Genomic DNA, 14667 nt, shown 5'->3' on the forward strand with positions numbered 1-14667 from the left:
GCGTCTAGTCAGTGTCGAGTCAGCGTCGAGTCAGCGTCGAGTCAGCGTCTAGTCAGCGTCTAGTCAGCGTCTAGTCAGCGTCTAGTTAGCGTCTAGTTAGCGTCTAGTCAGCGTCTAGTCAGTGTCTAGTCAGCGTCTAGTCAGCGTCTAGTTAGTGTCTAGTCAGCGTCGAGTCAGTGTCTAGTCAGTGTCTAGTTTGTGTCTAGTCAGTGTCTAGTCAGTGTCTAGTTAGTGTCTAGTCAGTGTCTAGTCAGTGTCTAGTCAGTGTCTAGTCAGCGTCTAGTCAGTGTCTAGTCAGGGTCTAGTCAGCGTCTAGTCAGTGTCTAGTCAGCGTCTCGTCAGTGTCTAGTCAGTGTCTACTCAGTGTCTAGTCAGCGTCTAGTTAGTGTCTAGTCAGCGTCGAGTCAGTGGTCAGTGTCTAGTCAGTGTCTAGTCAGTGTCTAGTCAGCGTCTAGTTAGTGTCTAGTCAGCGTCGAGTCAGCGTCTAGTCAGCGTCTAGTCAGTGTCTAGTCAGCGTCTAGTTAGTGTCTAGTCAGCGTCGAGTCAGTGGTCAGTGTCTAGTCAGTGTCTAGTCAGTGTCTAGTCAGCGTCTAGTTAGTGTCTAGTCAGCGTCGAGTCAGCGTCTAGTCAGCGTCTAGTCAGCGTCTAGTCAGCGTCTAGTCAGTGTCTAGTCAGCGTCTAGTTAGTGTCTAGTCAGCGTCGAGTCAGTGGTCAGTGTCTAGTCAGTGTCTAGTCAGTGTCTAGTCAGCGTCTAGTTAGTGTCGAGTCAGCGTCTAGTCAGCGTCTAGTCAGTGTCTAGTCAGCGTCTAGTCAGCGTCTAGTCAGCGTTTAGTTAGTCTAGTCAGCGTCTAGTCAGTGTCTAGTCAGCGTCTAGTCAGCGTCTAGTCAGCGTCGAGTCAGCGTCTAGTCAGCGTCTAGTCAGTGTCTAGTCAGCGTCTAGTCAGTGTCTAGTCAGCGTCTAGTCAGGGTCTAGTCAGCGTCTATTCAGTGTCTATTCAGTGTCTAGTCAGTGTCTAGTTAGTGTCTAGTCAGCGTTGAGTCAGTGTCTAGTCAGTGTCTAGTCAGCGTCTAGTCAGTGTCGAGTCAGTGTCGAGTCAGCGTCGAGTCAGCGTCTAGTCAGCGTCTAGTCAGCGTCTAGTCAGCGTCTAGTCAGCGTCTAGTCAGTGTCTAGTCAGCGTCTAGTCAGCGTCTAGTTAGTGTCTAGTCAGCGTCGAGTCAGTGTCTAGTCAGTGTCTAGTCAGTGTCTAGTCAGCGTCTAGTCAGTGTCTAGTCAGCGTCTAGTCAGCGTCTAGTCAGTGTCTAGTCAGCGTCTCGTCAGTGTCTAGTCAGTGTCTACTCAGTGTCTAGTCAGCGTCTAGTTAGTGTCTAGTCAGCGTCGAGTCAGTGGTCAGTGTCTAGTCAGTGTCTAGTCAGTGTCTAGTCAGCGTCTAGTTAGTGTCTAGTCAGCGTCGAGTCAGCGTCTAGTCAGTGTCTAGTCAGGGTCTATTCAGTGTCTAGTCAGCATCTAGTCAGTGTCTAGTCAGTGTCTAGTCAGCGTCTAGTCAGCGTTTAGTTAGCGTCTAGTCAGTGTCTAGTCAGTGTCTGGTCAGCGTCTAGTCAGTGTCTAGTCAGCGTCTAGTCAGCGTCTGGTTAGTGTCTAGTCAGTGTCTAGTCAGTGTCTAGTCAGTGTCTGTCAGCGTCTAGTCAGTGTCTAGTCAGCGTCTGGTCAGTGTCTAGTCAGCGTCTATTCAGTGTCTAGTCAGTGTCTAGTTAGTGTCTAGTCAGCGTTGAGTCAGTGTCTAGTCAGTGTCTAGTCAGTGTCTAGTCAGCGTCTAGTTAGTGTCTAGTCAGCGTCGAGTCAGCGTCTAGTCAGCGTCTAGTCAGTGTCTAGTCAGGGTCTATTCAGTGTCTAGTCAGCGTCTAGTCAGTGTCTAGTCAGTGTCTAGTCAGCGTCTAGTCAGCGTTTAGTTAGCGTCTAGTCAGTGTCTAGTCAGTGTCTAGTCAGCGTCTAGTCAGTGTCTAGTCAGCGTCGAGTCAGCGTCTAGTTAGTGTCTAGTCAGTGTCTAGTCAGTGTCTAGTCAGCGTCTAGTCAGTGTCTAGTCAGCGTCTAGTCAGTGTTTAGTCAGCGTCTAGTCAGGGTCTAGTCAGCGTCTATTCAGTGTCTAGTCAGTGTCTAGTTAGTGTCTAGTCAGCGTTGAGTCAGTGTCTAGTTAGTGTCTAGTCAGCGTTGAGTCAGTGTCTAGTCAGTGTCTAGTCAGCGTCTAGTCAGTGTCGAGTCAGCGTCGAGTCAGCGTCGAGTCAGCGTCTAGTCAGCGTCTAGTCAGCGTCTAGTCAGCGTCTAGTCAGCGTCTAGTTAGCGTCTAGTTAGCGTCTAGTCAGCGTCTAGTCAGTGTCTAGTCAGCGTCTAGTCAGCGTCTAGTTAGTGTCTAGTCAGCGTCGAGTCAGTGTCTAGTCAGTGTCTAGTTTGTGTCTAGTCAGTGTCTAGTCAGTGTCTAGTCAGCGTCTAGTCAGTGTCTAGTCAGGGTCTAGTCAGCGTCTAGTCAGGGTCTAGTCAGCGTCTAGTCAGTGTCTAGTCAGTGTCTAGTCAGTGCCAGCGCCCGCTTCACTCCACGGTGTTTGTTTAATGGGAGGTCTCCATGTCCAACACTGCCTAACAAAGTTAGAGAGGGAGGGATAGCTCTGTCCTCACTCACCCGCCCGCTGGCATAGGCAGACAGGGTATATTTAGAACACACATTTAAGTGTCCATCTGTGACGGAATGAGCTGCTCTGTACACACTCACATGTCCCTGCACCCACTGGGATAACATCAGTCCTCAGGAAGGGTTGTGAACCAAGCCTTTCTCTCTGCCAAAAACACAAACAAGTCCATTTCAACCAATCAAACCAACACCTATCCATGCCTTTGCAACTTTTTGACTTATGACATTGCCTGGGGTTTTGTCTAGCAGCGGGGAAAGGTGCAAACTGAGCCCTGATTGAGTGTGTGTCCATGTCCGAGTCTTTGTCAGGTAGAGAACAGCGGCAGAGAGGGCACCCCATCAATGACCCAGAGACAACGACATAACTGGGCCTGTCCACTGGGGACCACCCCCTCTTACATAGGGTAAACAACACATACAGTACCCGAAAGCCTTTCTCATGGAGTCCCTAGCCTCAGAGGGCACTGGGGTGGAGGTGGTGTGTCGTATTCCGGTTGGGAGGAACTAGAGGTGAGAAGTGTTACCAATGTGACCCTGTACACACATTCCCAGCAGACACACTTCGCCTCTACCTCCCAGCCCAGTCATTGTTAATGATGCTAGACACTAGACTAGAAACATGGGCCCCTCTTCCTCTCTGACAAACAACGTATCTCAAGCAACAGATTCAGTCCAGGCCTGTTTAAAAGAACGATGGAGAGGACAAGAACCAACTCCACTTGAACTGTGGTCTGAATGAGTCTGATGGTAGGTGAGTGCTTCTGGGGTGCATGGGTGTGTCTCCAGGGGTATGGAAGGGAGCTTAAACACACACAGCCCACAGCTCCCTTGGCACAGGTTAGATTGAGTTACCGTGGGCCCAACTTTAACCCATCACGACTGCTCCTCTCCCCTCAGAACACCAGCTCACATACCTCATACAGGAGGAGGAAACGCGTAATAACTCCTGATATTAGATACCCTCCTCACCTGCCACTTCAAACGCCACAGTTACCTATAGGGCCAGTGTTGACATCTTAAACTTCCCTCCACATCCACAGAGATAGATTAGTCCTGTTTTACAAGCCAAACCACCTAACCCAGACCAGATGCGGGGGTTATTTCACTTTCTGTCGTTACCCAAGGCTTAGGGGACAGAAGATATTAAACATGGAACCGCAAGTGTCTTTAGAGTGTTTGACTGGGGAGTGAGGGCCAGTTTTAATATGGGCAGTCTTCTTAAAACCTGTTAGGGAAGTTGCGAATTTTCGCAGCTTTTTGTTAAAAATCGCGCAACATTTCAGCGCCCTGCTATTCATGCCAGGAATATAGTATATGCATATGATTAGTATGTGTGGATAGAAAACACTCAGACGTTTCTAAAACTGGTTAAATCACGGCTGTGACTATAACAGAATGTGCGTTTCATCGAAAAGTGCAGGAAAATCTGATCACTGAAAATGGAAATAAATATCCATGCGCCACTTCCAGGAATTGTTAAAGGTGAACCAGATTAAATGAGGCCGAGGTTGCAGTGCCTACAGCTTCCACACGATGTCTAGAGTCTTGTCATTTGCTTCGGCTTTGATTCTTGGTCAAACCGATTCCCTCCGGTCTCCGACCGGATGTTTTGGTTGAGATTTCTCCGGACATTTTTTCCAGACGGACACCTATAGAATTTACATCGCCTCCTGATGAATTTTATCGCTTATTAACATGTACTAATACCTAAAGTTGCATTACAAAAGTATTTCGAAGTGTTTTGTGAAAGTTTATCGTCGACTTTTTTAATTTAAAAAAATGACGTTACGTTAGAAAAAGCTATTTTTTTCCGTTGTTCACACAGTATTCATAGATCGATATCTAGGCTATATATGGACCGATTTAATCGAAAAAAGACCCAAAATTATGTTTATGGGACATCTAGGAGTGCCAAGAAAGAAGCTCGTCAAAGGTAATGAATGTTTTATATTTTATTTCTGCGTTTTGAGTAGCCCCCGGCTATCGCAAAATCTGTCGTTAGGTGACGTTGCTGTATTCTGGGGGATACATGCTATCAGATAATAGCTTCTCATGCTTTTGCCGAAAAGCATTTTACAAATCTGACTTGGTGGATAGATTCACAACGAGTGTAGCTTTAATTCAGTACATTGTATGTCCATTTTAATGAAAGTTTGAGTTTTATCAACCACTATAGGTGGCGCTCTTGAACATTTCCGCTGATTGATGTTCCCACCACGGGACCACGGCCCTAACAAGTTAAAGATGTAATTACTGGTGTTCATTGTGTCGGGAACCCGACTCTGAATACCTCAGCCATGTGGGACGGGATATTACTAGATATTGAAAGACTCCCTATCTCATTCACTGGCTGTTAAACAACTTCACTGTACCCAGGGATGGAGGCATGGATAGATGATGGGATGGTGGGATGATGCATGGGACTATGGCTGTCGCCTGTAGGATATAGGAAAAGGGAGTGTTGACACAGCAAGCCAACTGTCGACATCAATTTGCTGGTTAGCTTCCTGATAACATGATCCAGATGTGGCAATGTAGAATGTACAGTACAGTCAGTAAGGTAACTAGAATGTTACTGTCTAGAGTGGATGATAGAGCAGCTGAATAGGCTAGACCGGTAGAAACCATAGATGTGACATTATTTGAGTAAATAGGAAGGAGAGAGGCCTGACTGAGCTGTCACTCACCTGAGAATCTTTCCCTCTCTGGACACATTCATCTCTGTTACCAGGCAACGGAGGCCAGTAGATCTACAATGATAGAGAGAGAGAGAGAGAGAGAGAGAGAGAGAGAGAGAGAGAGAGAGAGAGAGAGAGAGAGAGAGAGAGAGAGAGAGAGAGAGAGAGAGAATGATCAAATGATAAATCACGTCATAACATTGTACACTGCCTAAATCCACAATATAACTACAGGCAATTAGAGCATGAGAACATTATTAGCCACAGTTTAAACAATGAAAACGTACTGGATCACATGAAATCCAAGCAGGTATCTCACTAAGTCTTTGCTCCCACACAATCATCCATGGGCTAATCAGTGTTAATTGATGTGGGTGGGTCGAACATGGAACTGTAATCACAGTGTAGTAATTTAGGCCGTGTGATACATTTAAGGTGTGTTCTATATCATCAATATCCAGCTTATTCAAGATTGTTTTTGGAAAGCCCCTCTTTGGCACCATCAGATACTGTGTTGTAAATTACTGAATCGCAGATGGCTTTTTTGTGTGTTTCATTTAAAAGCTTATTTTGCTTTCGGGAAGAGGTCTATACAGAGTACCAAGAAAACAATCAAGGAAGCAGTCACTTTCTGTGACAATGTGCGTATGTGTCCATCCGCAATTGTGTCCATGTGTATTTGTGTCTGTGCTTATGTGCATGTGCATGCGTGCTCCTACATGATAGTGCATGTACATGCGTGCTCCTACATTATAGTGCATGTACATGCATGCTCCTACATGATAGTGCATGTACATGCGTGCTCCTACATTATAATGCATGTACATGCGTGCTCCTACATTATAGTGCATGTACATGCGTGCTCCTACATTATAGTGCATGTACATGCGTGCTCCTACATTATAGTGCATGTACATGCGTGCTCCTACATTATAGTGCATGTATAGTGCATGTACATGTGCTCCTACATTATAGTGCATGTACATGCATGCTCCTACATTATAGTGCATGTACATGCATGCTCCTACATTATAGTGCATGTACATGCGTGCTCCTACATTATAGTGCATGTACATGCGTGCTCCTACATTATAGTGCATGTACATGCATGCTCCTACATTATAATGCATGTACATGCGTGCTCCTACATTATAGTGCATGTACATGCGTGCTCCTACATTATAGTGCATGTACATGCGTGCTCCTACATTATAGTGCATGTACATGCGTGCTCCTACATTATAGTGCATGTACATGCGTGCTCCTATATTATAGTGCATGTACATGCGTGCTCCTACATTATAGTGCATGTACATGCATGCTCCTACATTATAGTGCATGTACATGCATGCTCCTACATTATAGTGCATGTACATGCGTGCTCCTCATTATAGTGCATGTACATGCATGCTCCTACATTATAGTGCATGTACATGCGTGCTCCTACATTATAGTGCATGTACATGCGTGCTCCTACATTATAGTGCATGTACATGCGTGCTCCTACATTATAGTGCATGTACATGCGTGCTCCTACATTATAGTGCATGTACATGCATGCTCCTACATTATAGTGCATGTACATGCGTGCTCCTACATTATAGTGCATGTACATGCATGCTCCTACATTATAGTGCATGTACATGCATGCTCCTACATTATAGTGCATGTACATGCGTGCTCCTACATTATAGTGCATGGCCATTCATCATAAGAGAGAAAACGACACCTGATACAGGTGCTTTTCTGTAACACAGCTATCATATCATAAATGAATGTTACAGAAAGGATTAGGGCCTCCTCTATAAATCACACTTTATCCCTTTATCGAGCCTGTCTGGAACTGAACCACAATAAATCCCTGCCTGCCTGTCTGAAACATGCCTTTTTATGGTCTGAACCACAGAATCAGTCAATCTGATAGTCAACACTGCGCTATTTATACTAATATTCCTATACTAATATTCCTTTCCTGGATTCAAATAGGAAGTACTGTGGTCATCATGTTCTATTTGTCTCTATAACTCCGTCCCTCTGTTTAACCATCCTGACATGTTAGTCATCAACACCAATTGCAGGATAAAGTTTCCCCTATGTCTAGACATTGATCTGGTCAGCTTGGGTTTCTGTGCCTTAGTGCAACTTCTTACCAGAGCTTGGCTGTCAGCGCGCTGATTAACTTCCTTTTCCTGTTTGGCTCAGTAGTGTCATCCATTGGCTGGAAAGCCCAGGCACCAGCCAATCATAACAAGCACTGACAAACCCTGGCATGAACTGGCCAATCAAGGACCTTACTGTGGCATGCATTAAGTAGATCCATAACATACTAAACTACACACAGACCGTATGTTTAAATCTACTCTTATCTAGTCTCTAGTGTGACTGAAAATAGGGGGACATGTTTGTTAAGAACCGACCACATTTATGGCAACATAAAACAAGTTCGGTTTTACACACAAACACGCCTCAAAAGCTAAAGGTCTATATCGAGCTGCAATCATTTCAGTTTAGAGTAAAATATTTACATGTTAATGTGGCACATTTACATGAGTTTAATGGGCATGTGTTTGTTTTATTTCTGCCATGGTCGGTCATTACCATTAAGACTGTATTGAAACAGTTCAAACACTTCCCAAATATGATATGCCAGAGTGGCTGTTGAAGCTCTTAAGAAGCGGTGGTGGGCAGTGGGTAGTGGGCAGTGAGCTGTGGGCAGTGAGCTGTGGGCGGAGGGCAGTGAGTTGTGGGCAGTGAGCTGTGGGCGGAGGGCAGTGGGTAGTGGGCAGTGAGCTGTGGGCGGAGGGCAGTGAGCTGTGGGTAGTGGGCAGTGAGTTGTGGGCAGTGAGCTGTGGGTAGTGGGCAGTGAGCTGTGGGCGGAGGGCAGTGAGTTGTGGGCGGAGGGCAGTGAGCTGTGGGCGGAGGGCAGTGAGCTGTGGGCGGAGGGCAGTGAGCTGTGGGCGGAGGGCAGTGAGCTGTGGGCGGAGGGCAGTGAGTTGTGGGCGGAGGGCAGTGAGCTGTGGGCGGAGGGCAGTGAGCTGTGGGCGGAGGGCAGTGAGCTGTGGGCTGAGGGCAGTGAGCTGTGGGCAGTGAGCTGTGGGCTGAGGGCAGTGAGCTGTGGGCTGAGGGCAGTGAGCTGTGGGCTGAGGGCAGTGAGCTGTGGGCTGAGGACAGTGAGTTGTGGGCAGTGAGCTGTGGGCGGAGGGCAGTGAGCTGTGGGCAGTGAGCTGTGGGCTGAGGGCAGTGAGCTGTGGGCTGAGGACAGTGAGTTGTGGGCAGTGAGCTGTGGGCGGAGGGCAGTGAGTTGTGGGCAGTGAGCTGTGGGCTGAGGGCAGTGAGCTGTGGGCTGAGGACAGTGAGTTGTGGGCAGTGAGCTGTGGGCTGAGGGCAGTGAGCTGTGGGCTGAGGACAGTGAGTTGTGGGCAGTGAGCTGTGGGCTGAGGACAGTGAGTTGTGGGCTGAGGACAGTGAGTTGTGGGCAGTGAGCTGTGGGCTGTGGGCAGTGAGTTGTGGGTAGTGGGCAGTGAGCTGTGGGTAGTGGGCAGTGAGCTGTGGGCGGAGGGCAGTGAGTTGTGGGCGGAGGGCAGTGAGCTGTGGGCGGAGGGCAGTGAGTTGTGGGCGGAGGGCAGTGAGCTGTGGGCGGAGGGCAGTGAGTTGTGGGCAGTGAGCTGTGGGCGGAGGGCAGTGAGTTGTGGGCAGTGAGCTGTGGGCGGAGGGCAGTGAGCTGTGGGCAGTGAGCTGTGGGCTGAGGGCAGTGAGCTGTGGGCTGAGGACAGTGAGTTGTGGGCAGTGAGCTGTGGGCGGAGGGCAGTGAGTTGTGGGCAGTGAGCTGTGGGCTGAGGGCAGTGAGCTGTGGGCTGAGGACAGTGAGTTGTGGGCAGTGGGCTGAGGGCAGTGAGCTGTGGGCTGAGGACAGTGAGTTGTGGGCTGAGGACAGTGAGTTGTGGTCAGTGAGCTGTGGGCTGAGGACAGTGAGTTGTGGGCTGAGGACAGTGAGTTGTGGGCAGTGAGCTGTGGGCTGAGGACAGTGAGTTGTGGGCTGAGGACAGTGAGTTGTGGGCAGTGAGCTGTGGGCTGAGGACAGTGAGTTGTGGGCTGAGGACAGTGAGTTGTGGGCAGTGAGCTGTGGGCTGAAGACAGTGAGTTGTGGGCTGAGGACAGTGAGTTGTGGGCAGTGAGCTGTGGGCTGTGGGCAGTGAGCTGTGGGCTGAGGACAGTGAGTTGTGGGCTGAGGACAGTGAGTTGTGGGCTGTGAGCTGTGGGCTGTGGGCTGAGGGCAGTGAGTTGTGGGCAGTGAGCTGTGGGCTGTGGGCAGTGAGCTGTGGGCTGAGGACAGTGAGTTGTGGGCTGAGGACAGTGAGTTGTGGGCAGTGAGCTGTGGGCTGAGGACAGTGAGTTGTGGGCTGTGAGCTGTGGGCTGTGGGCAGTGAGCTGTGGGCTGTGGGCTGAGGGCAGTGAGTTGTGGGCAGTGAGCTGTGAGCTGTGGGCAGTGAGCTGTGGGCTGAGGACAGTGAGCTGTGGGTAGTGAGCTGTGGGCTGTGAGCTGTGGGTTGTGGGCAGTGAGCTGTGGGCTGTGGGCAGTGAGTTGTGGGCAGTGAGCTGTGGGCTGTGGGCAGTGAGCTGTGGGCTGAGGACAGTGAGCTGTGGGCTGAGGACAGTGAGTTGTGGGCTGTGAGCTGTGGGCTGTGGGCAGTGAGCTGTGGGCTGAGGGCAGTGAGTTGTGGGCAGTGAGCTGTGGGCAGTGAGCTGTGGGCTGAGGACAGTGAGTTGTGGGCAGTGAGCTGTGAGCTGTGGGCTGTGGGCAGTGAGCTGTGGGCAGTTCACAGGCCAACCTGGTCTCTGTGACCTCATCTCTCCAACTCATTCATGTTTGTTTCTCCCAGTCAAAGACTAGTGGGCCCAGCCAGAGAGCCTAGGAGTATAGACATTACTAATAGTGAGTTGACTTAATATATACATAAAATGTATATACTATGTATAAACTGGAATTACAGGCCTAAGCGTTGTTGTTCACTAGTTTGCTCCAATTGAGGGAGGGGTGGTAGGGTTGGAGGGTAATAAAGGAAATATGTATTTCTTTAAAGATATGTATATACAGTTGAAGTCGGAAGTTTACATACAATTAGGTTGGAGTCATTACAACTCGTTTTTCAACCACTCATTAAAACTCATTCTTCAACCAAAATCCTTGTTAAAACCAGTTGCTCCTACCCTCTACTTTTTTGAACATTTTGTTAAAAATCGCGCAACATTTCAGCGCCCTGCTACTCATGCCAGGAATATAGTACGTTCATATGGTTAGAATGTGTGGATAGGAAACCCTCGGACGTTTTTAAAACTGGTTAAATCACGACTGTGGCTATAACATAACGTGCGTTACATCGGAAAGCGCAGGAAAACCTGATCACAGAAAATGGAAATAAATATCATTGCGCCACTTCCAGCAATTGTTCACAGTGAGCCGAATTAGATAAGACCGAGCATTCAACTCCCACAGCATCCCCATGTTGTCTAGAGTCTTGTGAATTGAATCATCTTTGATTCTTGGTTGAACCGAAACAGGGGCACCACTTACCTCCAGTCTCCGCCCAGATCATTCTGGAAGAGCTCTCTCGTGAAATTTTTTCCAAGACGACAGCTAATGATTTTTACATCGCCTACGGATGATTTTTATCGCTTATTAACGTTTACTAATACCTAAAGTAGCATTACAAACGTATTTCGAAGTGTTTTGTGAAAGTTTATCGTCTACTTTTTGAATTTTAAAAAATGACGTTACGTTGTGAAATCGCTGTTTTTTTCGTTTATCACACAGTCTACATATAACGATATCTTGGCTTTATATGGCCCGATTTAATCGAAATAAAGACCCAATAGTGTTTATGGGACATCTAGGAGTGCCAACAAAGAAGATGGTGAAAGGTAATGACTGTTTTCTATTTTATTGTGCGGTTTGTGTAACGCCGAAATGCTAATTATTTTGTTTACGTCCCCTGCTGTGCTTTTGTGTTGTAGTGTATTGGTGCATGCTATCAGATAATAGCTTCTCATGCTGTCGCCGAAAAGCATTTTAAAAAACTGACTCGTTGCCTGGATTCACAACGAGTGTAGCTTTAATTCGATACCCTGCATGTGTATTTTAATGAACTTTTGAGTTTTAACTAATACTATTAGCATTTAGCGTAGCGCATTTGCATTTCCAGAGCTCTAGTTGGGACGCAAGCGTCCCAAGTAGAAGCAAGAGGTTAATTAACAAACTATAGTTTTGGCAAGTCGGTTAAGACATCTACTTCGTGCATGACACAAGTCATTTTTCCAACAATTGTTTACAGATAGATTATTTCACTTATAATTCACTGTATCACAATTCCAGTGGGTCAGAAGTTTACATACAGTAAGTTGACTGTGCCTTTAAACAGCTTGAAAAATTCCAGAAATGATGTCATGGCTTTATAAGCTTCTGATAGGCTAATTTACATAATTTGAGTCAATTGGAGGTGTACCTGTGGATGTATTTCAAGGCCTACCTTCAAACTCAGTGCCTCTTTGCTTGACATTATGGGAAAATCAAAAGAAATCAGCCAAGACCTCAGAAAAACAATTGTTGACCTCCACAAGTCTCGTTCATCCTTGGGAGCAATTTCCAAACGCCTTAAGGTACCACGTTCATCTGTACAAACAATAGTACGTAAGTATAAACACCATGGGACCACGGAGCCGTCATACCGCTCAGGAAGGAGACGCGTTCTGTCTCCTAGAGATGAATGTACTTTGAGGCAAAAAGTGCAAATCAATCCCAGAACAACAGCAAAGGACCTTGTGAAGATGCTGGAGAAAACAGGTACAAAAGTATCTATGTCCACAGTAAAACGAGTCCTATATTGACATAACCTGAAAGGCCGCTCAGCAGGGAAGAAGCCACTGCTCCAAAACCGCCATAAGAAATCCAGACTACGGCTTGCAACTGCACATGGGGACAAAGATCGTACTTTTTGGAGAAATGTCCTCTGGTCTGATGAAACAAAAATAGAACTGTTTGGCCATAATGACCATGGTTATGTTTGGAGGAAAAAGGGGGAGCCTTGCAAGCCGAAGAACACCATCCCAAACGTGAAGCACGGGGGTGGCAGCATCATGTTGTGGGTGTGCTTTGCTGCAGGAGGGACTGGTGCACTTCACAAAATAGATGGCTTCATGGGGAAGGAAAATGATGTGGATATATTAAAGCAACATCTCAAGACGTCAGTCAGGAAGTTAAAGCCTGGTCGCAAATGGGTCTCCAAGCATGCTTCAAAGTTGTGGCAAAATGTCTTAAGGACAACAAAGTCAAGGTATTGGAGTGGCCATCACAAAGCCCTGACCTCAATCCCATAGAAAATTTGTGGGCACATCTGAAAAAGCGTGTGCGAGCAAGGAGGCCTACAAACCTGATTCAGTTACACCAGCTGTCAGGAGGAATGGGCCAAAATTCACCCAACTTATTGTGGGAAGCTTGTGGAAGGCTACCCGAAACATGTGCCCCAAGTTAAACAATTTATAGGCTATGCTACCAAATACTAATTGAGTGTATGTAAACTTCTGACCCACTGGGAATGTGATGAAATAAATAATTATTTATTTCAAATTGTATCTCTACTATTATTCTGACATTTTCACATTCTTAAAATAAAGTGGTGATCCTAACTGACCTAAAACAGGGAATTGTTACTAGGATTAAATGTCAGGAATTGTGAAAACTGAGATTTAAATGTATTTGGCTAAGGTGTATGTAAACTTCCGACTTCAACTGTTAATATATGTATGTACGTATATGCGCCAACAAAATATATGGGGATTGGAAGTGATGCAGACAATTACATTGATGGAAGCTACAATATATCTGCAATATTAAAGCTGATCTTCTCCCTTCAAAATATATATAATAAATAGTGGGTTAACTTTCTAAATGGAGTCTAACAGTAAACTGGTACATAGCAGGTTAAGTGATATACAGAGGCAGGGAGGGAGGACCAGAGAGAAGGAGGGATAGAGGGGGATTAAATCATTCTAGAGGTAATGATATGTGAGGAGGAGGCTGGAGAAACCTGGGGCTATGGTTAAGCTTTCTCTCTTGTCTCTCTTTTTCAATCGCTCTTTCTCCCTCTTCTACCCTATCAGGTGGGAAACCACAGAGACCTGATAAGAAGAGACCAGCTTAGTGTAAACGCTAGACCAGGATAAGTGTGACACACACAGGAGGATGTATATCACAGGGTGAATGAGGACACAGCCAGCCAGACAGACAGCCAGCCAGCCAGACAGACAGACAGACAGACCGCTCAAGCAACTCAAACTGTTAAAGTGTTAATCTCTACAGGGAATAAATTAGGAATCCTAAAATTGGAGCTGGATTAAAGAGAGATGATTTAGAGACATTTGAGGTTGGTATTCCTGTGTGGTTCAGCTGGTAGAGCATGGCACCTGCAATGCCAGGGTTGTGGGTTTGATTCCCACAGGTGACCAGTACAAAAAGTATGATTTATGCACTCACTACAGTAAATTGCTCTGGATAAGAGTGTCTGTTAAGTGACTATGTGGAGTCCTGGTGAGATGTACATGCCACCCTAGTCAGCAGCTCAAACAACAACACTAAGACAATGGGTGAGTTTAGGAATAATTATTTATGTGGGGTTTATTGTACATGAGTTGACAGTATATATTACAGGGAACATGGACTCACCTCTTTGGAGTCCAGGTTGGTATGGTCCAGTCTCAGGGAGTAGAGGACGTCTTTGCCCCCCAGGAACAGGCGGTCATGGTACTCGTCCAGAAACAAAGCGCTCAGGGAAAGCTGACCGTGGTGACCACTGAAGATAGAGGACCGGTTGGTGGCTACAAGGTCTGTGGGAGGAGGAGGTGAAGGAGGATGGATGGATGGATGGATGCAGAGAAGAACAGAGTGGGCATGTGAAGATATATAAACCCATTGGAAAACTAAGCAAAACATCAACATGCAGTAGGTCAAGGAGGTGATGTCATCTCTGCCATTTGAAAAGGTTAGGTACACCGTGTGTGGGTCCTGGAAGAAATCTGACCTGACCTGGTCTCCATTCATGGAGTACGTAGAAACCCATTGGTTGAATCAATGTTGTTTCCACATCATTTAGTGGAATAGATGTTGAATTGATGCCTGTCGTTTAGAAGATGTCTTGTATTTCAGCACATGCAGTCATGTCATATGTTATTAGCCATACTGTGCAAATATGGAGTAACCTGTTTTTAATGATGTTTCTCTTTCTTTTTTGTATGCAATACATCAATATGGAGGACTA

The 14667-nt window shown here is 46.7% G+C and overlaps 1 protein-coding gene across 1 annotated transcript in view; it reads right to left on the reverse strand.

The window, feature by feature from the left end:
- The window catches only part of LOC115102172 (semaphorin-3G-like), an 86774-nt gene that overhangs the window by 48020 nt on the left and 24087 nt on the right, over positions 1-14667 (reverse strand). The window contains exons 2-3 of the mRNA XM_029621811.2: positions 14076-14236; positions 5369-5431 (exon numbers count right to left, since the gene is read on the reverse strand). Of these exons, the coding sequence (XP_029477671.1) occupies positions 5369-5431; positions 14076-14236 (224 nt within the window). The remainder of the gene's footprint in view (positions 1-5368; positions 5432-14075; positions 14237-14667) is intronic.

Source organism: Oncorhynchus nerka, linkage group LG20 (genome assembly GCF_034236695.1).
Source record: "Oncorhynchus nerka isolate Pitt River linkage group LG20, Oner_Uvic_2.0, whole genome shotgun sequence".
Classification (NCBI taxonomy): Eukaryota; Metazoa; Chordata; class Actinopteri; order Salmoniformes; family Salmonidae; genus Oncorhynchus; species Oncorhynchus nerka.